General features: G+C 49.4%; 1 protein-coding gene across 3 annotated transcripts; it reads left to right on the top strand.

Annotated features, from left to right (window-relative positions):
- Positions 1–4,476: 4,476 nt before the first annotated feature.
- Positions 4,477–18,989, top strand: DTYMK (deoxythymidylate kinase). Of its 3 annotated transcripts, none has more exons than XM_037850319.1 (5): positions 4,477–4,668; positions 5,589–5,697; positions 8,884–8,974; positions 10,697–10,822; positions 18,492–18,989. In XM_037850319.1, exons 1-5 carry the CDS (start codon positions 4,539–4,541, stop codon positions 18,600–18,602), a joined length of 567 nt encoding a protein of 188 aa, XP_037706247.1. In that variant the 5' UTR covers positions 4,477–4,538; the 3' UTR covers positions 18,603–18,989. The 3 variants fall into 3 exon arrangements, with proteins under 3 accessions (XP_037706247.1, XP_037706246.1, XP_037706248.1); XM_037850318.1 differs by having other exon boundaries at positions 4,482–4,668; positions 10,625–10,822; XM_037850320.1 differs by lacking the exons at positions 4,477–4,668; positions 5,589–5,697 and adding an exon at positions 7,914–8,149 and having other exon boundaries at positions 10,625–10,822.
- Positions 18,990–21,822: the final 2,833 nt, after the last annotated feature.

Genomic DNA, 21,822 nt, shown 5'->3' with positions numbered 1-21,822 from the left:
TTGAGCCTTGTGAAAGGCGAGGGGTAGAACACCTTACCCCGAGTTCCAGACCGCTGAGCATCAGGCCTGAGGCGTAATCATCAGCACAGCAAAAACACAAAGGAACCGGAGCGTTCGCTGCAGAGGGCCTCCTCCATTCACGTCAGCACCGGGACCTGAGAGCTGGGGCCAGGAGGTGCTGCGCATCCTGAAGTCACGGAGGAAAAGCAAACAGAACTGCAGTGATGTCAGCTCGACCTCCCCAGCTGGCAGACGCGGTTCTACCCTAACTCCAGGCTTCCTCCCGTGTTGAGCTCATTCGGTGTGACGGTTTGAGCCATGGCAGGTTCTGGTCATTGCAGCTAACGGCATCCTAACCCGTCGAAAAGACGGGCGGTGTGCTGGGTGCAGAGGCAGACGAAAATCGCCTGTTGCTATAAACTCCACTTTACCTGTGCTGGTTTGAGAAAATTCCTGCAACCAAAGGGCATCCCCCACCCCCCAGCACTCAAGACCCTGGCGCCGGGCTCCCTCCTCTTTTCACCCCAACCCCTGGCCAGGGACACTGCACCAGCATCCCTCCCTGTTTGCTCAGGAGCTCATCCTGCAGTCAGGGTACAAGGGCTGTCCTGGGAGCCTACCCAACCCAAGGAGGGTTCTCTTCCTTGTACTTATCCTTTTCAAGGTAACGAGAAGAGCATTTTAGAAAAAGAGACATAAGTCAGACAAAGGGGTAACCCTTTTATGCTCTACTTACGTAAGACAACACGAAGTAATGGTCATCGTCTTGGTCAGCTCTCACTTGGTTCTTTTGCAGTGACAAAGGATCCCCAAATCTTGTGACTTGCAGCCACAAAGGTTTTTTCCTGCTTGTGTTACCTACCAGCTGCAGGGGCTGCAGTGCAGCTGTGGCTCCACCTCATGTCATCTTCATTCCAGGGTCCAGGGGAAAGGACAGCCCCACTGTGCACATGCTGCTCTCATGCAGGGTGGGGGGTGGGGTGCGGGGAGATGACAGAACCACACAGCAGCTTTTAAAGCTTCTGCTGGAACGTGGCACATGTAATTTCTGATCACAGTACATCAGAGCCTCTGGAGGTCACACAGACAAACTCAACATCAACAGGAGGCCACAGAATACCTTACGAGGAGGAAACCAAATAACTGGGAAGAATACCATCTACCACCCTTCCAGAACCCCAAACCCCGCCAGGTAGGGTTCAGTCAGGAAATCAAAGAGCTACTCTTGGTATCTCAGGCAATAATGTAAACAAAGGCACGGACCACCACTGCAAGAAAAATGGGGGTGGAGGGGTGGGGTTGGTGGCGAGGTCAGGAAAATTGGTGCCAATGACCCAAGCCTGAAGCTTGGAGCAGGTGCTCTCAAGAACGCACAGGGAAGCTACTGTGAGTCTCAACACGGGTTCTCTGGTCTGCAGCAGTGAAGCAGGTGGACCTGAGTCTTGCCAGATCATGAGGCAGGTAACTAGGTGAGTGCATCTTGAGGACATTAGGTTGAGTGAAGTAAGCCAAAAACAAAGGAGCAAATGTTGTAAGTCCTCACTAATGTAAACCACTATAATGAGCAAACACGGAGAACTGAATTCAAGAGCGTAGGTTTTCTGGGGATAGAACAGAGGACAGAGATTGGGCAATCAATGATTAAGGAGTACAAAATATTTAATAAAGCTCATTGTAAAGGTCCCTAGATTGTAAGCTCTTACAGCAGTCACATCTATTCCTGAGTTTTAACTGTTATTTCTAAATTTTCAGATGCTGGGCTCTTTGTATGTAACTGGTAGTTCCCTGGAAATTTGGGTGTCACACCTGAACTCAGAGCTAGAGTTCTGCAGCTCTGAAAGCCAGTATTACTGCCTACAGGAACAGTTAAAGAAGCTGAAAAAGAGATATGCATGAAACAGCCTTAGTTAGGACTAAGGTAAATCAGAATACAGGGTAGCATGATAATCTTGTATTTTAAAACTCCAACTTCTGTGTGAGACCAAAGGGAAAAGATTTATTTGGTACAAAATTTATATTTTCTGTAGCACATTATATAATTTAACTTGTATGTTCAGTTTATTCAAATACCATAATTACATGGAACTTTGAATAGGGAGTGAGATCTGGTTGGTTTGTACAGGTTACTGTGAAGCCCCGATACATCCCAAAGAAATCTGGGCACAGAATAAAAATGTATTTGCAAAGCCCCCTTGAGGGACTGAGGGAAAATGTGGAAATATTAAAACTTCCCCACTTGGGGAATTCCTGATATTCTCACAAGCATTCAGGACTACCAATTTAGTAGGCTGGGCCCTTATGAAGCTTGTTACTGCAAAGGAGAGGCTAGGCCTGCTTATAATTGTGCCTAAGTGTCACCCCCAGAGAACCTCTTTTGAGGCTCAGATGTGGCCTCTCTGTCTAAGCCACTTAAGCAGGTGAACTCACTGCCCTCCCCCCTACGTGGGACATGACTCTCAGGGGTATAAATCTCCCTGGAAACGTGGGACATGACTCCCAGGGATGAGCTGGACCCGGCATCATGGGATTGACAAATCCTTCTTGGACCAAAAGGGGGAAGAGAAATGAAACAAAATGAAGTTTCAGTGGCTGAGAGATTTCAAATGGAATCGAGAGGTCACTCTGGAGATTATTCTTACGTGCTACATAGATATCCATTTTTAGTTTTTAGTGTATTGGAATAGTTAGAAGGAAATACCTGAAAGTGTCAAACTGCAACCCAGTATCCTTGATTCTTGAAGACGATCATGTAACTATATAGCCTACACAGTGTGACCTTGTCATTGTGAAAACCTCGTGGCTCACACTCCTTTTATCCAGTGTATGGACAGGTGAGTAGAAAAAAGGGGACAAAAAGTAAATGAGTAATAGCAGGGGAGGAGGGGTATGGGATTTTTGGGTGTCCTTTTTTAATTTTCTTTTTTTTTTTAAATAGTGAAAATGTTCTAAAATTGATTGTGGTGATGAATACACAGCTATGTGATGACACAGCGAGCCAGTGAGTGTATACTTTGATTGGATTATATGGTGTGTGAATATATCTCAATAAAATTGCATTTAAAAAAATCTTGCCAGAAAATAGCCTTACGTTTCACATCTACCACATTTTTGGCTGCAACTGCCTCTCAGGAAAGATGGCCTCCAAATTTTGTACAAGTGCCTCCAATGGCAAACTAACCACATAGAAGATTCTAGAAAATGTAGTTCCCAGATGTTTTCCTTTCAAACAGAGGTGTAGCCTTGCTGACAACTTGACAATCTGCCACATGTAAATATTAGTTTTTTTGTAAACCAAAATAACAAAAAAGCTGCTTGGAAAGATGTCCAAGCAGGAGCAAACGTTATCATGCATCTTCCAAGGGCTGGGGTCTCTGCGAGGACTGGACACCGACTGCCTCTCTGTTTTCGGGACTGTTTACCATTTCATCACCAAAGCCTGCTTCCCGGAGGAGGAGTCTGGGGCGCACTGCGGAGCAGACAGCTGGACGCCCCAGCGCTGACGCGTGGGCAGCTCCCGGGGTGACCTCACCGCGAGGCCGGCGCAGGGGCCGCCCGGACCCTCGGCTGAGCGCCGTGGGCACGGGGCCTTCTCCAGGCTGGGCAGGCATTCTGACGGCTTCTAAGGGTCCCGGCACAGCTTTTCTGTCGGAGGCACCAAAGCTCAAGTCTTCGTAAGGAGCCTCCAGGTGCCTCACACTCCGGAGTCAAGGGGGCAGTTGCTGGGGAGATTTCCAGGACTTTCAGGGCCCCGGCCTCTTCCCCTGTGACATCCTGACTGCACTCTTCCGAGGCGGCAGCTCGAGCCTCGCAGTCCTGTGCTTCGGGAACAGCGGGGACAATGTGTTACCCCATCCTTTCTCCGGACCTGCCCCGCGGCCACCGGCCGGGCATCCTCCCCGCGCGCCGCTGAGAACAGCAGGGCTTTCGCGTCAGAGGCGGCCGCAGACGCGCTCGGGACACGCTGCCTGGGCGGCCAAGGCCTCGCCCTGAGCTCTCCGCGCGGCGGGGGCCCGCAGGTGCCGGCCTAGCGTTCCGTTCGACCCGGGCCGAGCGACACTCAGCCCGGCCAGCCCTCGGCGCGGCGCGGCGCAGCTCCACGCGGGACCGCGCTCTGCCGGCGCCGACCTGCCTTCCTGCGACCCGACGACGGGGGCCCGCGAGGGTCACAGCGCGCCGGACCCCGACCCGTGAGCCGAACTCCGCACCAGGCGCAGGCGCGGGTGACAGCCGCCGCGCATCGCCTCGCCCCACCCCCCGTCCAGTTCCAGCCAATCTGGCCAACGCGGGCAAACATCAGCGATCCCCAGCTAACGCGAGCCCACTTTAGCCAATCCCAGCCCGCGCTGCTGACGCAACCCAATCCCAGCAAACGCCGCTGATGCCACCCGTCCCAGCCAATCCCAGCGCGCACCGCCGACGCCTCCCGTCCCAGCCAATCCCGGCGCGCGCTGCCGACGCCGGCCAATGGCAGCTCCGAGCGGCTGGAGCGGGAGCGGGAGGCGACGCGGGCCACGACGCGCGGCGGGAAAGACGCGGCAATGGCGGGCCGGCGCGGGGCGCTCATCGTGCTGGAGGGCGTGGACCGCGCTGGGAAGAGCACGCAGAGCCGCAAGCTGGTGTCCGCGCTGCGCGCCGCCGGCCACCGCGCCGAACTGCTCCGCTTCCCGGGTGCGTGCGCGCTGTTCCCCGCGTAGGGCGCCGAGGGGCGCGGAGGGTCTCCCGTGGGGTGCGGCGCAGTGTGGCTCCGTCATCTGCGTACTGGGACCTCGGCGCCGACCTTCCTTTTGGGAACAGCGGGATGTGTGGTGCAGCAAGCAGTGGGGAAGTTGTTTCACCTAAAATTACCTGGGAGGGGGGGTCCTGACTGCGACGTGCTTCCGAGCGCGCCCTCAGGTTGTCTGCGTTTTGTAAGTAGTTTTCCATTGGTCGCAGCCCCGTGGCACGCAGTTTTGGTGCATCTTTCCCTTTTTTTCCCCTCTGGTACCGCTTTATGGTACAATAAAATGCACATGTTTAAAGCCTACGGTTTAATCTGTTTCGACATAAGTGTACTCCCAAGAAAGCCCTTCCACAGTGATGACACTTTATCCTTCACCTCCAGGACTTCCCTCCTGCCCTTTTGCATTCCTCTCATTTGTTTTGATAGCTCTGCCCTCTGATGGTTTTGGGGGACATATTTTTAATATTTAAAGTAAAATTTTGACTTTGACAGTATTTATGAAAGTATTACCAATACCCACATAAACAAAAGACAGCTTACAGTATTAAAAAAGGGACAGGGAAATGGAAAAAACTGCTTTTTTAATGTAAGTCCTAATCTTCAAGGAAACCGAGTGCCCAGCCTTACATAAATACTTCTTTGAAATTACTACCTGTTACCTGAACTCCTCTTTCCTGAGGCATTTTCGTCCTGATGTTTCTCCACTGCTTGTCTTTTCAGAGAAACTCCTCTGGCTTCAGGGACGGTCTGAACCCACCTAGAGATGTAGCAGAGCTAGACTTGAGTTCAGGGAGGGAAGTCTCAGCCCAAAGCACATGTAGGATGGAAAGCCTGACTTCAGTTTTGTGTGTGTTTTTCTCTTGTCTAGAAAGATCAACTGAAATTGGAAAACTTCTGAGTTCCTACTTGGAAAAGAAGAGTGACATGGAAGATCACTCGGTGCACCTGCTCTTTTCTGCTAACCGTTGGGAACAAGTGTAAAAACATTGCCCTCTGCCTGCTTGCTCCCCGTCATGTGCTTTGCTTTCCCATGAGTGCTGACCTTTGGGATTCAGTAAATGCACCTCTCCATCCTGAGTAACAGTGACAGTGAAGCTGGAGGCTGAGGTTGTGCTTTTACATTTTTGAGGTTCTTTTATTCAGTCTGGTGAGCAGAAGTGGTATTAGCTCCCTTTTGAAATTTCTGAATAAACACTAATTTAGATTATAAGGGAGGTAGCCAGGAATCATAGCGAATGCTTTTCTTCTTTTTTTTTTTTTTTACACCTTCATAGTAGGTTCCCTCTCCAGTCAACATTTAAATAATATTTGTTGAATGCCTGCGGTGTTGCCTTGCAGAAATAGATGGCTGGGGTTGTTTCGTTTTTAACATAAGTGAGGTCCTATCATACAAGCACCTCCGCAGCTTGCTTTTTAACTGCCTCGCACATCGCTGCACTCGAGTGTGATGCAGCTCTTCCTTGTTTCTTTCCATTGCTGTAGAGCATCCTGCACAAAGGCTGGGCCGTAGACATTGGCCAGGTGTCTCCTGATGGACTTGCATGTGGTTTCTCCTTGTTCCTGTATCCTCTCCTCTGGCCTAGCTTTTGTGCCTTCCTGGGAAGCCCTTCCCACGCTGAGTATTAGATGACAGTGAGGCCATTTTTATAATCTTTTACTGCATCTGTGATTTACTAAGGTAATTGTTCTAATTTTGCTTTTTGTGACTTTGTAGGAGAGTGATAAAACATACATCTGCCTAAGTCAGAATGAACAGTACCCCCAATTTTATTTTCTAAATTTTGTCCATCTGTTCTGCCACGGGCTGCTTGTTGCAAGACTTCTGGCTTCCTGACAACCCCCCTCAGATCACTCCGGCCGTGGCCATCAGATTAGTCTGAGACTTGCTTCCTCTTGGTCTCCCTTTAAAGTCCTCAGGCCACGGGCACACTGCCAGGTTCACATCCCCCACCATTGCCCGTCAGCTTGGTGGCCTTGGCAGTTGACTATCCCCTCTGAATCACGGCTTCCTCGTCAGGATGGGGGCCATGGTGCCCCTGGCAGGCCTGGTATGAGGGTCTCATCACGTCCTGGGCCCTGCCAGCAGCCCCAAGGAGAGTCCTCAGCACGGCTGGGCTGCTTCAGACCTTCCCTGGCACTCGGGCACTTCACACAGAAACTCATTCTTTCCTCCAGCCTTGTCACTCGTCACCCTTTTGCTATGCTTTGTCTTAACTGGATCAGTTGCTGGTCTCTGAAAATTTGTTTCCTTTTGGCTTCTGTGCAGTGTCTTCTTTTCCTCCACTTCCCTCCTGGTCTCTGTTTAATTAGCTGTTCCAAACACCACAATGACACAACATTGCCATCTCCTCCTACCCAGGCCCTTCCCATCCCTTGTGGATAACCAATTTGATTAATTTCTAATGTTCCCTTTTTGAGATTTTTTTCAACAAAAAACTGCAGTTATATGTGTATTGTCTTAATTCCCTTTCTTTCATATGGAGAGTGTAGCACATTTTGGACCCTTGCCTTTTGCTTTATTTACATAATGTATCAGGAGATCATTTTATATCTGTTCATGGGCATGTTTTCATTCTTTTTTACAGCTGCACAATTCTCTGTAGTACATGTGTTACATTTATTCATCAAATTTCCTGTAGTAAGGCAATTAAATCTTTTTTTTTTTAATAGATTACAATTTTAAACATTGCTGTGATAGAAATTTCTTCTTATTGTTGGAGATGTCTTTCCCTGTGCTATTCTGTGAGTTTTTTTGTGTGCAATTTTATTGAGATATATTCATATATCATACAGTCATCCAAAGTGTACAGTCACTTGTTCATAGTACTGTTATATAGTTGTGCATTCATCACAATCAATTTTTGAATGTTTTCATTACTCCAAAAAAATAAAAAGAATAAAAATAAAAGTAAAAAAGAATGCCCAAAAAATCCCATACCCTGCTATTACTTATTTACTTTTTGTCCTCATTTTTCTACTCACCTGTCCATACACTGGATAAAGGGAGTGGGAGCCACAAGGTTTTCACAATCACAGGCACACTTTGAAAGCTATATAGTTATGCAATCATCTTCAAGAATCAAGGCTATTTAGGTTGCAGTTGAACAGTTTCAGGTATTTGCTTGTAGCTATTCCAATATACTAAAAAGATATCTACATAATGCAGTAAGAATGACCTCCAGAATGACCTCTTGACTCCACTTGGAATCTCTCAGCCACCAAAACTTAATTTTGTTTCATTTCTCTTCCCTCTTTTGGTCAAGATTTTCTCAATCCCATAATGCCGGGTCCAGGCTTAGTCCTGGAAGTCATTTCCTGGGTTGCCAGGGAGACTTGCACCCCTGAGAGTCATGTCCCACGGAGAGGGGGCAGTGAGTTTACCTGCCGACTCGGCTTAGAGAGAGAAGCTTCTGTGAGCTTCTTGTCCAGGTATCCGTCTTTTTGTTCCTCCAAAGTGCTTCGTATGTGGGCTCTGGAATTTATAGGTTCCCAGTAAAATTTGTGGAGTAGAAATGAACTTTTGTCTTCTCTGGTTTAAGTGTTGCTTCTTGAGCCCCTCTGCCTTTGCGAGGTCATTTCTTCCCCAGGTCTTGGCAGCCTTGGGAATGGGTGCTGGACCTGGCGTCATCTGGTCAAAAACGTCCCTATGTCCCTGTTGTAACCTCTGTAACCCATGACTCCTTTTAACCTCTTCACTCCTTCCCCATGTCCAGGCCTGAGGGCACGGGCATCCCTGCGGCCCCTGGCCCCCCTGCTCCTGCCATGCTCCTCTGCTGGCCTTTCCCTTCACGGGCTCAGTCGGTCAGTCGGGCACCACTGGCACCCCCCAGACAGCCAAGGACAGCCTCCTTTATCCTCCTGTCCTGCACGAGCGTCCGTCTTTGTCAGCCGTGCTTGTTAGTCTGTTCAGTGCAGTTCTCTTTTGCATGTTGGGCTTTGCCGGGAGTGCCCATGGGCTTGGGGTCTTCTAAAGAGAAGATCCAGAGATTAATTTTAAAGATTTTTAAAGGATTTCTTGAATTAAAAAAATAAGGGCCACAAGTCCCGGTCTCAGAATCCTGCCATTGTTTCCGTTTCTGAGCGGTCCTGCCGGGCCCCTCAGGCCTGGCAGTTATGGTGTGTGGAGCTGTGACTCCGACTGAGAAGCATTCTCTGTGTTTTAGGCCGTTAATTAAAGAAAAGTTGGACCAGGGAGTCACCCTCGTCGTGGACAGATACGCGTTCTCTGGGGTCGCATTCACCAGTGCCAAGGAGGTGAGTGCTGGTGGCTTCACCCTGGCAGGTGTGGCCAGGTGAGGCCGAGTGTGTGATCAGTGTCACCCCCCTTTGTGCTGGGGATCAGCTAAGACTGCAGAGCAGGTGTGTGAAGTACTCCAGCCACTGTCTTCAGGAGTGTTAGGAGTCTTATGTTCCTTTTACCTCTTCGCTAGATGAATTGTTAGGAAGAGTGAATATTTAAGTCTTGTTTTCACAGACAGAGCCGTACCTGGGACTCGGATGATATATTTCGGAGGGTACATTTCCAAAGGCGGCCCCTTGGTACTGGGTTCTCATCCATTGCCTGGCTGTCACTTATTCTTTCCTGACTTGCCTGTCCCACATTGCTGTCGTTTCACAGGTGTTACCCCTTTTGTCCACTTTTTATTTAGAGCTTTTAAAGTGTATAATAACAAATAATTGGTGACCCTCAGGTGCCACCCTGGCCTTGGACCCGTTTGTCCTCTGTGCCCACTTCCATCCCTCCCGAGGCCACTACTGAGGATCTTGGCCATGTCCCTAGGACACAGGAACTTTCTTTAAAACAGTCTCACCTAAAAAGGACTGGTAGTGATTTCAGTTCTCTCTCAAATGCTGTTTGCTTTGTCTTACTGGTATTTTTATAGTTACTGTGAATCAGAATCCAATTAAATTCTATCTATTGAAACGTTTCTTAAATCTTGTTTCCTTGCACTTAAAATATTTTAATTTTATTTCTGCAAGGGTACTGCAGGGAGTGTTGGGGTGTCCATCAGGAGGCTCACGCTGGGTGGTCTTGTTGGCTCTGACAGCCTTTGATGGCCCCGTAACTCCTCAGGGGCTGCCTCGGGATGCTCTCCGCATGCTGTTGTCCCTTCTTCATGGTAGCTGGAAGCCTTTAGGGAGACACTTTCCCTCTCAAGCATGTGGTTTCTCAGGTCTGGTTTATGTAATGAGGATGAGACAGATACAAGCTTCGGGCTGTTCCAGGGACCCTCAGGGGTGCGGCTGTTTGGAATTGCTGGCAGCACACGGGCCCTTGGAAGGGCCTCACAGCGTCCTCTGGGCCTGCGGTTCTGGGCCTGGGTCCTCATCTTGGCTCCGGGAGATGGGTGAGCTCAGGCTGTGGAAACGGGGACGCCACCCTTAGAGAGGGAGTACGTCAGGCAGACCCTACAGCTCAGCCCTTGTGGCCATCACCCACTGGCTTCCTGTCAACCTCTGTCTCCTTCTTCTCCTTCTCTTGAGAAAGAAAGGCAATGGCCAGAGCGTGTGTGGGAGAAAGCACACAGCGGGGTCCCCTGGGCTGGCTTGTGGCTCCGTGGCATGGACAGTGCCCTCTGCCCCACAAGGCCATCCTTCAGCAGGATGCCCGCAGAGACCAGGCCCGAGGGCCGAGTTTGTGGGGCCATGGCACCCTTCCTTTTTTTTGTCTATTTTGAATGTGTTCAAGAAGTTAAAAAAAGAAGCTGGCATGAGAGAAAGCAAGAACACTTTGGATTTCCATTTAAAAAGAGAAAAAGAAAGACCCCACGCTTTGTATGGATTAGCCATTCTTGTACCTCACCAGGCCTTTGCTCGTTGTTTCCTCCTTTTTGTGACTCATGAAACCAAAAGTAAGGGCCCATTGAGCTTTCTTTCTCTGACCACTGGCTTCTGTCCTGGCAGAACTTTTCCCTAGACTGGTGTAAGCAGCCTGACGTGGGCCTCCCCAAACCCGACCTGATCCTGTTCCTGCAGCTGAGGCTGGCGGACGCGGCCACCCGTGGCGAGTTCGGCTGCGAGCGCTACGAGAACTGGGCGTTCCAGGAGCGGGCGTTGCGGTGCTTCCAGCAGCTGATGACGGACCCCACGCTGAACTGGAAGGTGAGGCGGTGGCCCCCGTCGCCCAGGGTGGCCGCGAGGAGAGGCCACAGGGCACCGGAGCCCAGCCCCGCGCCGGCCGGGGTGTCTCCGCACCGTCCCCAGTGCCAGCAAGTTCTGGTCCTTTGGTCCATTTTGCAAAATGCAGAAATTTGGTGCCTTGTCTGGTAAATGATAAGTAGAGTAACAATACTTCCAAATTCCAGTCACTTTTGAAAAATGATCCCCACAGCTTGTTTCTATCAATGAACACTACGTTTTCCTCTTTAACTATAAAGACTTTAATCATGTGATTTTTTCTTAAAAATGTTGAAATCCTATTATCTTCTTGTTTTATGTATTATTTTTTATTGACTTTTTTTCCTAACACTCTACACCCACAAAAACTCCCCCTTCCCCTTTACCTGTAGCCTTTATCGTACTTTTTGTCTCTGAGAACTTGCTATCCCTAGTCCTCTCTTATAAGTGCCATGACACAGTTTTTGTCCGTTTGCTTCTGGCTTATTTCACTGAGCAAATCTCAGAACATCATTCCTTCTGATGGCCGACTCATACTCCATTTGTGTGTGCGTGTGTGTGTGTGTGTGTCACATGCTGTTTGTCCGTTCACCTCTCGGTGGACACCTGCGTTGTTCCCACCTTTTGGTGATTGTCCCTGAGGACGGTGCAGGCCCTTCCTTCAGGGGACTTACGCACACCCACACCTGAACTTTCATTTAAACATAATCACTCTGTGAGGTTTCCTGCAAAGTACTTTTAAAGTTAAATAGTGGGTTATTGGATATTTTTCTGTGTTCACGTATATAAATCTGTTTTACTCCTTCAACAGCTATATAGAATTTCATTTAGTAGCAAGACCACAATTTATTTAACCAGTTCATTATCGTTTGCCATCTGTATTGCTTTAGTGCTGTAATAAATACGCTGCTGTGTGTCTCGCTGTGCCTGGCTGTGCGTGATGCAGGTGATTCTGGCATGGCGCTCGCTGGGTGAGGGAGTACACACATTAGAAGTCCAGTGAATGCACCCAGGCTGCCTTCGGAACACAGAGGAGCCGGCTAGTCCCCTCGCCAGGGGCGAGGCCGCCGCTGGTCTCACCTTTGCCCTGGTCACCGTCACCGATGCTTTGGATCTTTGCCTTTCTGCGGAAGAACGGAGGCCCTTGGCTCTGTCTGTGTTTCTGGTCATTGCTGCGACCAAGCACCTCTTGTGGTTTGTGTCCCCGCTGCGCTGCCTGCTGGTGACAATTCCCCGTCTTTCTCTACTCGCTGCTCCTTGTCATGGCCGGGCGGGAGGGCCCTGGTGTGGGTCTCCTTTGCCTGTACTGTAGGTTCCATGTGCATTTTTAAAAAAAAATTTATTTTTACCCGTTATATTTACCTAACAGAAAAATCATTTTAACCATTTTCAGTGGACATTTCTTTGACATTAAGTACTTTGAGAAGAGAAATTACAGAATATTTGCCCTTTTGTGTCTGGCTTGTTTCACTCATCTTGATGTGTCAAGGTTCATCCATGTTGAAGCATGTGCCAGCACTTCACTTTTTACAGCATAATAATATTCCTTGTCTGGATAGACCACATTGTCTCTATCCGTTTGTCTCTTGTGGGACGCTCAGGCTGCCTCCACCTTTTGTACATCACAGATGATGCTGCAGTGAGCACTGGTGAGCAGACGTCTGTCTGAGCCCTGCTTGTCGTTGTGCAGGTTTGTACCCGGCGTGGAGTTGCTGGGTCATGTGGTAATTCTGTATAAGGACCTGCCAAAATTTTTTTCACCAGGTCTGCACCATTTTACATTCTCACCAACTGTGTACGAGGTTTCCCACTTCTCCACATCCTTAACAGCTCTCGTTATTTTCAGTTTTTATGATAATGACCATCCTAGGGGGTGTGACCAGTATCTCGTAGTTTTAATTTGCATTTCTCTAATGGCTAATGATGTTGAACATCTTTTCATATACCTGTTGACCGTTTGAATATCTTTGGAGAAATGTCTTTTCAAATCCTTGACCCGTTTTTTAAAATTGGGTTATCTTTTTGTTGTTGAGTTGTTAGGAGTTCTTTATATATTTTGGATGTTAAACCCTTATCAGATTTATGGTTTCCAAATATTTTCTTCCATTCTGTAGGTTGTCTTTTCACTTTCTTGATAATGCCCTTTTTTAAAAAATTCAGTTTTATTGAGATACATTCACATACCATATACTCATCCACAGTATACAATTGGTTGTTCACAGCACCATCATAGAGTTGTGCATTCATCACCACAATCAATTTTTGAACATTTTCCTTACTCCCCCCGAAATAAAAATAAGAATAAAATTAAAAGTAAGATAAAACACCCAAAGCATTCCATACCCCCCCCCCAATCCCACTCTATTTTTCATTTAACTTTTGTCCCCATTTTTCTACTCTTGTGTCCTTACATACACTGGATAAAGGGAGTGTGAGCCACAAGGTTTTCACAATCACACAGACACACCATGTAAGCTACAGTTATACAATCATCCTCAAGATTGAGATTGCCCATTTATGTACCAAAGCTTTTTTTTAATTCAACTTCATTGAGGTATATTCACATAGCATACAGTCATCCACGGTGTACAATCAGTTGTTCACAGTACCATTATATAGTGGTGCATTCATCACAATTTTTGAACACCGTCATTACCACATACAAAAAAATAAGAATAAAAATTAAAGTAAAAAAGAACACCCAAAACATCCCATATTCCCATCCCTCCCTATACTTCATTTACTTTTTGTCCTCATTTTTCTACTCACCTGTCCATACTCTGGATAAAGGGAGTGGGAGCCACAAGGTTTTCACAATCACATGGTCACACAGTGTAAGCTATTGTCTAAGAATCGAGACTACTGGGTTGCAGTTCAACAGTTTCAGGTATTTCCTTTTAGCTATTCCAATACACTACCAACTAAAAATGGTGTCTGTATAGTGCATAAGAATAACTTCCAGAATGACCTCTCAACTCTATTTGAAATCTCTCAGCCAGTGAAACTTTATTTTTTCATTTCTCTTTCGATGCACAAAAGTTTTTAATTAATTTTGATGAAGTCCATTTATGTTTTTTCTTTGTTGCTTGTGCTTTTGATGTAAAATCTAAAATCCACTGCCAATATCCAATATCCTGAAGATATTTCCCTGTTTTCTTGTAAGAGTTTTCTAGTACTAGCTATTATATTTAGGGCATTGAACATTTTGAATTCATTTTTGTATATGGCGAGAGGTGGGGGTCCACATTCATTCTTTTTATGTGGATTTCCTGTTGTCTGGGCACTTTTTCTTGAAGAGAATATTTTTTTCCCACTAAGTGGAAATGACAGGCTTGTGGAAAATCAATTGGCCATAAATGTGTGGATTTATCTCTGGATTTTCAGTTCTGTTCCTTTGGACTATATGTCCATCCTTAGGCCAGTACCATGCTGTTTTTATTACTGTAGTTTTGTGGTAAGTTTGGAAATTAGGAATTGTGGGTCTGCCATCTTTGTTCTTGTTTACCAGGATGGTTTTGGTTGTCTGGGCCCCTCGCAACTCCATATAAATTTGAGGATCAGCTTTTCCATTTCTGCAAAAAACATTGCTGAAATTTTGATAGGGATGGCACTGAATTTGTAGATCACTTTAGGCAGGTATCGATATCCTAACACTATTGTCCTCCTATCCATGGACATGAGATGTCTTTCCATCCGTTTAGGTCTTTAATTTCTTTTAGCAATGTTTTGTAGTTTTCAGTGTATAAGTCTTTCACCTCCTTGCTTTAATTTACTCCTAGGTATTTTATTCATTTAGATGCTATTGTAAATGGAATTGTTTTGATTATATCTTCAGATTGTTCATTACTGACATATAGAAATTCAGCTGACTTATCTTGTATCCCACAACGTTGCTGAATTTATTAGTTCTAGTAGCTTCTCATGGATTCTTTCGGATTTTCTGTATAGAGGTTCATGTCATCTGCAAACAGGGATAATCTGACTTCTTCTTTTCCAGTTTGGGTGCCTTTTCTCTCTCTTGCCTGATCCTTCTGGCTTGAACTTTCCAGTACAAAGTTGACCCACGGAGACAGCAGAAGTCCCTGTCTTGATCCTGGGGGACTTTACCACTGAGTGTGATAATTGCTGTGGGTTTTTCCATAAATGCCCTCTGTCATGTTGAGAAAGTCCCCTTCCAGTCCTACTTTTCTGTTTTTGTTTTTTTTTTTAACATGAATGTATTGTGGATTCTTTCCTGTATCAGTTGAGATCATGTGCGCTTTTTTCCTTCATCCTGTTAATGTGGTGTACTACATTGATTTATTTTCTTAGGTCGAACTGTCCTCGCATTCCTGTAGTAAATCCCACTAGGCCATGGGATTTAACGTGCTCCTGGGCTCAAACTGAATCCTGAATTGTGTTGAATATTTTGGCATCTGTATTCATTCGGTATGTTGGTTGGCAGTTGTCCTTTCTTGTGCTCTCTTTTTCTGGCTTTGGTATCAGGGTAATGCCGACCTCCTAGGATGAGTTAGGAACAAATCCCTCCTCATCTATTGTTTGGAAGAGTTTGAGAAGGATCATTGTTAAATTTTCTTGAAACATTTGGAAGAATTCAGCAGTAAAACCGTCCGGCCCTAGACTTTTCTCTGTGGGGAGTTTTTGATTCCTGATGCCATCTCTTGATGTTATAGGTCTGTTGTGATTTTCTATTTCATTTTGCATCAGATTAGGTAATTTCGTATGTTTCTAGGAATTTGTCCATTTCACCTAGGTTTCCTAATTTGATGGCATATAAATTCATAGTACCCTTTTATAATCCTTTTCATTTCAATAAGGTTGGTAGTAATGTTCCCACTTTCATTCCTGATTTTAGTCATTTGTGACCTCTCTGTCAATCAGAGTGAAGGTTTGTCAATTTTATTGTTTTTACCAAAAATAAACTTTGGGTTTTGTTGAGTCTCTTGTTTTTCTGTTCTCTATTTCATTTATCTCTGCCCTAATCTTTACTATTTCCTTCCTTCTACTAACTTTGGGCTCAGTTTGCTCTTCTTGTTTTAGATTCTGTAGATGTGAAGTTAGGGTATCAATTTGTGATCTTGTATTTCCCTTTGAACGTTGCCTTTTCTGCCTCTCATAAGTTTTGGTATGTTGTGTTTTCGTTTTCATTTGTCTAAAGATATTTCCTAGTTTCCTTTGCAATTTCCTCTTTGACTCATTGGTTGTTTAATAGTGTGTTAATTTCCATCTGTTTATAATTTTCTACTTTTCCTTGTTATTGATATATAGCTTTATTAACATTGTGGTCCAAGAAGACACTTTGTATGATTTCAGTATTTTCAAATTTATTACCACTTGACTTGTGGCTGGACATACGGTCCATCTTAAAAATGTTCCATGTGACCTGAGAAGCCCATGTGATCCACTGGTGTTGGGGGGGGGGTTTCTTTATGTGTCCGTGAGGTTTAGTTGGCTAACAGTGTTGTCAAGTCCTCCGTTTCCTTAGATGTTCTGTCAGTTATTGAAATGCGGTATTGAAGTCTCCAGATATTCCTGTAGAGCTGTTTCTCCCTTTATTTCTGTCAGCTTTTTCTTCATATAGTTTGGGGTTCTGTTGTGAGATGAGGATATGTTTATGATCATTCTGTCTTTTTGCTGGATTGAACATTTTAGCATTCTAGAATATCCTTCTTTGTCTCTTCCAATATTTTTTGACTGAAACTATTTTACCTGACAATAACCCTGCAGTCCAGTTCTCTTTTGATTACTGTTTGCAGGGAATATCTTCTTCCACCTTTTACTTTCACCCCTTTGCGTCTTTGTGCCTAATTGAGTCTCTTGCAGACAGCATCGAGGTGGGTCCTGCTTTTTTTTGGAATTTTGTTGGGGTGAATTTTTTTCAATCTTCCATTCTCTGCCTTTTAAAAGGGAGAGGGGGTAATCCATTGGTATTTAGGGGAACTGAGAGGAAGGATTTACTTTGCTACTCGGCCGGCTTTTTTCTGTATGTCTTGTGTGGTTTTTGGTTCTTCAGTGCTCCATTACTGTTTTTTTTGGTTTGTCTTTTTTTTGTGTGTTTAGTTGTTTTTCTGTAGTGTACTGTTTTGACTCCCTTCTTTGCTTTGTATTTTTCAGCTTCTTAGTGGTTACCTTTGTGATTACAGTTAACATCTTAAACTAATAACAAACAGTGTCAACCTGGTTTCAGTGGTACACAAACTGTATTCTTTATCTTTCCCTCCCCCTTTATGTTTTATTATCTCATATTACATCTTCATACACTGTATGCTGTTAATCTTTACTTTAAGTGTCATTTTTATACATTTGCCTGGTAAGTCATGCAAGGGGGGAAGCGGTTACAAACCAGAAGTACAGTTAATACAGAGTCCATGTGTGCTGTGTGCTTACGCTCACCACCGTTCTTCTTTCTCGTTATGGTTTCAAGTTACCGTCTGTGTCCTTGAACTCAGCCTCAGGGCCTCCCCTCAGAGGTTCTCGCAGGCCTGTGCTTCTGGTCATCTGCAAGTGTCTTAGTTTCCCCTTCATGTGCAAAAGATAGTTTTGCCAGATGTAGAATTCTTGGTTGACGGTTTTTTTCCTTTGTGCCTCTTGGTTTATTGTGCATCTTCCGTCTCCCGGTGGTGGTTTCGGAGCTTCCCCTGAAGTGGAGACGATGCTCCTGAGGCCTGTTCGCTCTGGCCCCCTTGCCGACGGGGCGCCGTGTGGGCCTCGGGGTGCCAGGGAAGTCATTGTCACTTCTAGATGTGCCTCAGGGAGCCCTGAAATCCTTCTCCGTGCCTCTGAATTCACTAGCAGCTTTCCCAGGATTTGCCGCCTCGGGCCTGCCTAGGAGGGCCTTGGTTTCCCTCCGGTCCCCTCGCCAACTCCTCTGTCCTGGGAGAGAAGTTCCCCTCTCCCGTCCTGGGCTAACGCCGAGCGTTATTTCGGTGCCTTTTATGTGGTGCGCCGTGCTTCACGTGCACACACGTGACTGACCCGAGCAGCCCTCCTGTTAGTGCAGGGCAACGGCCAGCCGACTGCAGAATTAAGTTCCTCCTTCAGGAGTGGAGAAGCCAGGCCCAGGCTCGCCTGGCCCCGGGTGTGGCCGTCAGGGGTGTGGGTTCGACAGCTGCCATCGGCCCCGTGTCCTCTCGTGTGAACTGGAGCAGTAACACTGGGCTCCCTGCTGTTGGCTGTGGGTAAACTAGTGAGTGCTGTGCGCCTTGGGGAAGTGGCAGTGCGGGTGGCGAGTGACACGGGGCCTTTGGATCCCTCCCCTCCCTGGGTGGCCACTGCTGCGCTGGGTGTTGGGTCGAGGGCTGGGCGGGAGGTGCTCGTGCTGCTGCTCAGCCCCGGTGGCCCCACGGGCCCAGCCGTGCCTGTGGGGAGCGAGGCAAGTCCCGGCCTTGTGACCAGACAGCGGCCGGGGTGCCGGGCTGCACCCTGCCAGGCCTCAAGGAGGCCGATGTGGCAGCAGCCACCCCACCCCCACCCCCAGCTGACCTTCCCGTGCAGATGTGGGGCGTCAGGGAGGGGCTGGGGTCCCATCTCCCTGAGTTCTGTGCCAGGGCATGCAGGTCGGCCCGCCACAGCGCAGCTCTGAGACCCCCGTGCATCAGGGCATGAGGAAGGCACTAACCCGCCTCTTTCTCCCATGTTCCCTTTGGGGAAACAGGCCGTGGATGCTTCCAGAAGTGTCGAGGACGTCCACGAGGAAATCCGCACACTCTCTGAGGACACCATTCGAACCGCTGTGCAGCGGCCACTGGAGGAGCTGTGGAAGTAGCCGGCGCTCGCCGGGAGCAGCAGCGTGGCCTCTCCCTCACGGGGCCACTGGCTGCTGCGTCTGCAGGAGGTTCCCGGTCACCACGGTGGGGACTGTGTGGTTTCCATGGGCAGCAGCGGCAACGCAGGAACACGGAGGAGACCACGAGCCTGGCTGGCATCGGGGGGCACGTCGGCGCCAGGCAGCGCGAGCACACTGGGTGCAGGGCCGTTCTGGCCAAAGCCCGCTGCCCTGGCCCCGCACCCCCTCATGTCCTGTAGCTGCTCCTGCGCGTTTGTCGACGTTTAGATCTCTGCATCCGGGGGCTTCGGTGAGGTCGTTCACGTGGCAGCCAGTGGCATTCTGGATTTCTTACAGGCACCAATAAAAGCTAACATGGAACTGGCAGTGGAAGCTTCACTTTTGCTTGGACTCCCAGCCTGGGACTGAGCGGGTGTGGGCACGAGGCTCCCTCCCCCCAGGGCCAGGAGGGACCCTCCGGCGGCCCCAGCCCTTTCTCAGCTGCAGGTGAGGCCTTGGTCCTGCCCACAGCCCGGAGGCCATCCTGGCTGGGCAGTGTGGGCAGCCCGGCGGGCACGTCAGACATGCCTGGTCACAGCCTTGCGATTCTTTTCGTCACAACCCCAGATGTGAGGCATTACCGTTCCCAGCGCTCTGCGCTTCACACGGCTCCAGCTGGAACCACGGGGACGCATCCAGCAGCACGCATGCTTGGTGCCATCTTGGGGGGAGGCCAGCTCTGCCGGTGCCGTAGCCAGGTGGACCCAGCAGGGCCCTCCGGGTCTGCCTGGGCAGCAGTCCAAGGGTCTTGGCATTTTCCTGCACTGCCAGGAAGTCCAAGTCCCAGCCGAGCAAAGCGGCCTGGCGTTCCAGGTGAACACCGAGTTGCAGCTGCTCACAAGCCAGCTGCCAGGTTTGGCGGAACCTGGTGTGGCCGGGAGGTCAGGAGGGTGCCCAGGGTGGTGAAGCCCCAGGCGCCTTGAGCAGGAGACCCCCAGCAGCCCCGAGAAGCCAGGTGGGGCCCGTCTGTGCCTGTTACTGGAAACACTGCGGGCTCCGGGAGCCCTGGAGCACTGCTGGCAGTGGACTTGCTCGTCCCCCTGGTTCTCCCCCCGTGCAGCCATTGTACGGGCTCGAGCTCTCCCTGCACACGTGCGAGATGCAGAGACAGTGACGGAAGCTCTGCACTGCGGCCCATCGGCTGGTCTGCGTCACAAGCAGGGACTAAGTGTGGAATCCCCCTATTTCTGGGTCGGGGGGGGCTGTTGTAATTTCCCTGTCTTTCCAAAATGTCTGTATAACAAAGATCTCACTCTGCATAGTAAAAACGTTAGATTGAATCCTAGAAAGACCTGAGGCCACCAGGTGGTGGCCACTCCTCAGGAGTCGTCCCAGAGGCTGGCAGTGGGGATTGGAAGATTAACAGGGCAGGTAAAGCTTCAGTCAGTAAACACTGTTTAGGATTTCCCAGGGGTGTGGCGAGGCTGTAGGGCCCAGGCCACGGCCCTGAGCTGACGGCTGCCCTGCCTCACCCCGATGTCACGTCTTGATCCCTCGGACCCGTGGACATGTGACCCGACGTGGTGAAGGGGGCTCTGCAGACAGGAGGAGGTGACGGACCCAGAGGTGGGGGTGGCCCTGGCTGGTGCTGGTGGGTCCGGGCCATCACCAGGTCCCTAGGAGAGGGGGCAGGGGTCCGAGTCGGAGGAGGGGGTGCTGTGCTGTGGGCACTGCTGCAGCCCCCAACTTCAGCCCAGCGAGACAGTTTGGACATCGACCCCCAGGGCTGAGTCAGGGTGTGCTGAATTGGGCACGAAGCTGCTGGCGTTTGTCATAGCAGCCGGACGGAGATAACAGCATCGACAGGCGTTTCTGAGGCCGGGACGCAGACCCTTGGGCCATCCTGTCTCGTCCTGGCTGGTCTCAGTCACTCTGCACTGAAGCCCGACGTGGGGGGTGGAGGCACCGAGTGGGCCAGGCCTCCCGTCGGCGCCGCTGGGGCCCAGGCAGGGCGGAGGGCAGGGCCTGGGGCCACACAGCTCCCTGCAGGTGGGCTCGGCAGGGCGAGCTCCCCGTCTATGGCAGGGACGCACCTCCCGGACCAGCCAAGGCCACTCTGTGGACAGTGCTCCACTCCTCTCCAGCTCCCTGGAGTCCCGTTTCCCTTGCGCACAGACGGTCCGAGGCTCACAGGGACAGGTGGGCAGGCATCTGGGGAGGTGGCGCTGCAGCTGTTTCCCACAGCGGCCACAACAGCCACCAAACCCAGACTCAATCGTCCACAGGGTATCCTGAGCTCAAAAACTATCCCATCGTATTTTTTTCTGGAAACCACGTCAAGGGAAAAAACAGACACACACAGTTTGTTTTCTACTGAAACTTTTATTATTTGCCATTAAGAATTGCAACCTATACTACTGAGAACGAACAACATTCTCCTGAGTAAGCCTTTGTCATTTAAAAAAATCCCCCTACCACAGACAGAGCCCCATTTCCCGACAGGGTGCTGCCCCGTCCGCGTCTGCACCCCACACAGCAGCAGCAAGGGCCACCGGGCGAGCGTCCAGTGCGGGCATCATCCTGCCCTGCCACCAGCTCCAAGTGGGCACAGGGTGAGGGAGAGGAAAGGGCAACTAGGCAGCTCACGCCTGGGTGGTCTCGGCGCTGGGGCCCCGACCTGGGCAAGCGCCTGACTGCAAATCCCGCGGGCGGTGGCTCTGCCAGGGCCAGCAGGGGAGCGTGGCCCCCTTTGGGGGGCACACGGCCGCCCAGGCCCCCAGGCTCACGGTGACACCCCAGGCCCTAGACCCACATTCTCCACGACCAAGAGCCACTGGCCCTGGACAGTGTCATCTGGGCCGGGCAAATGGGGTCAAAGGTTGCACGCACTTCATTAGTTTGGAGGGAGGTTTGGAACACGTAGTCAGCCAACGGAATGAGCAGCAGCTGTCCCCTCCTGCGTCCATCAGTCAGCCATGCACCACAGATCTGGAGTGGTTTTAACCTCTTGACCCAAACCACCTAGAACCTTCAGTGCCCCGTGAGGATGGTTCCACAGAGGACGAGCCCGTGAGGAAGGCTCCATGGGCAGCCGGCTGCAGCTCGTCCCACGCCCTCCACGCTCTTGTGGTTGGGGCACTCTGGGCACAGAGCCTCCGGGCTGTGGGAGACAGGCAGGGGGGCAGCTCCCTCCCCTCCGCCGCTCGGACGCCTGGCACCC

The sequence above is a fragment of the Choloepus didactylus genome, chromosome 9 (genome assembly GCF_015220235.1).
Source record: "Choloepus didactylus isolate mChoDid1 chromosome 9, mChoDid1.pri, whole genome shotgun sequence".
In the NCBI taxonomy this organism is placed as follows: Eukaryota; Metazoa; Chordata; class Mammalia; order Pilosa; family Megalonychidae; genus Choloepus; species Choloepus didactylus.
Note: the sequence above shows the minus strand (reverse complement) of the source record. Positions and strands in the feature narration are given on the sequence as shown.

Bases quoted from the DNA above. Each gene is read 5' to 3' on its own strand.
- DTYMK (XM_037850318.1), top strand. From the start codon at position 4,539: ATGGCGGGCCGGCGCGGGGCGCTCATCGTGCTGGAGGGCGTGGACCGC. The intron at 4,669-5,588 runs GTGCGTGCGCGC...TCTCTTGTCTAG, and splicing joins CGAACTGCTCCGCTTCCCGG to AAAGATCAACTGAAATTGGA. The intron at 5,698-8,883 runs GTAAAAACATTG...TCTGTGTTTTAG, and splicing joins GCTAACCGTTGGGAACAAGT to GCCGTTAATTAAAGAAAAGT.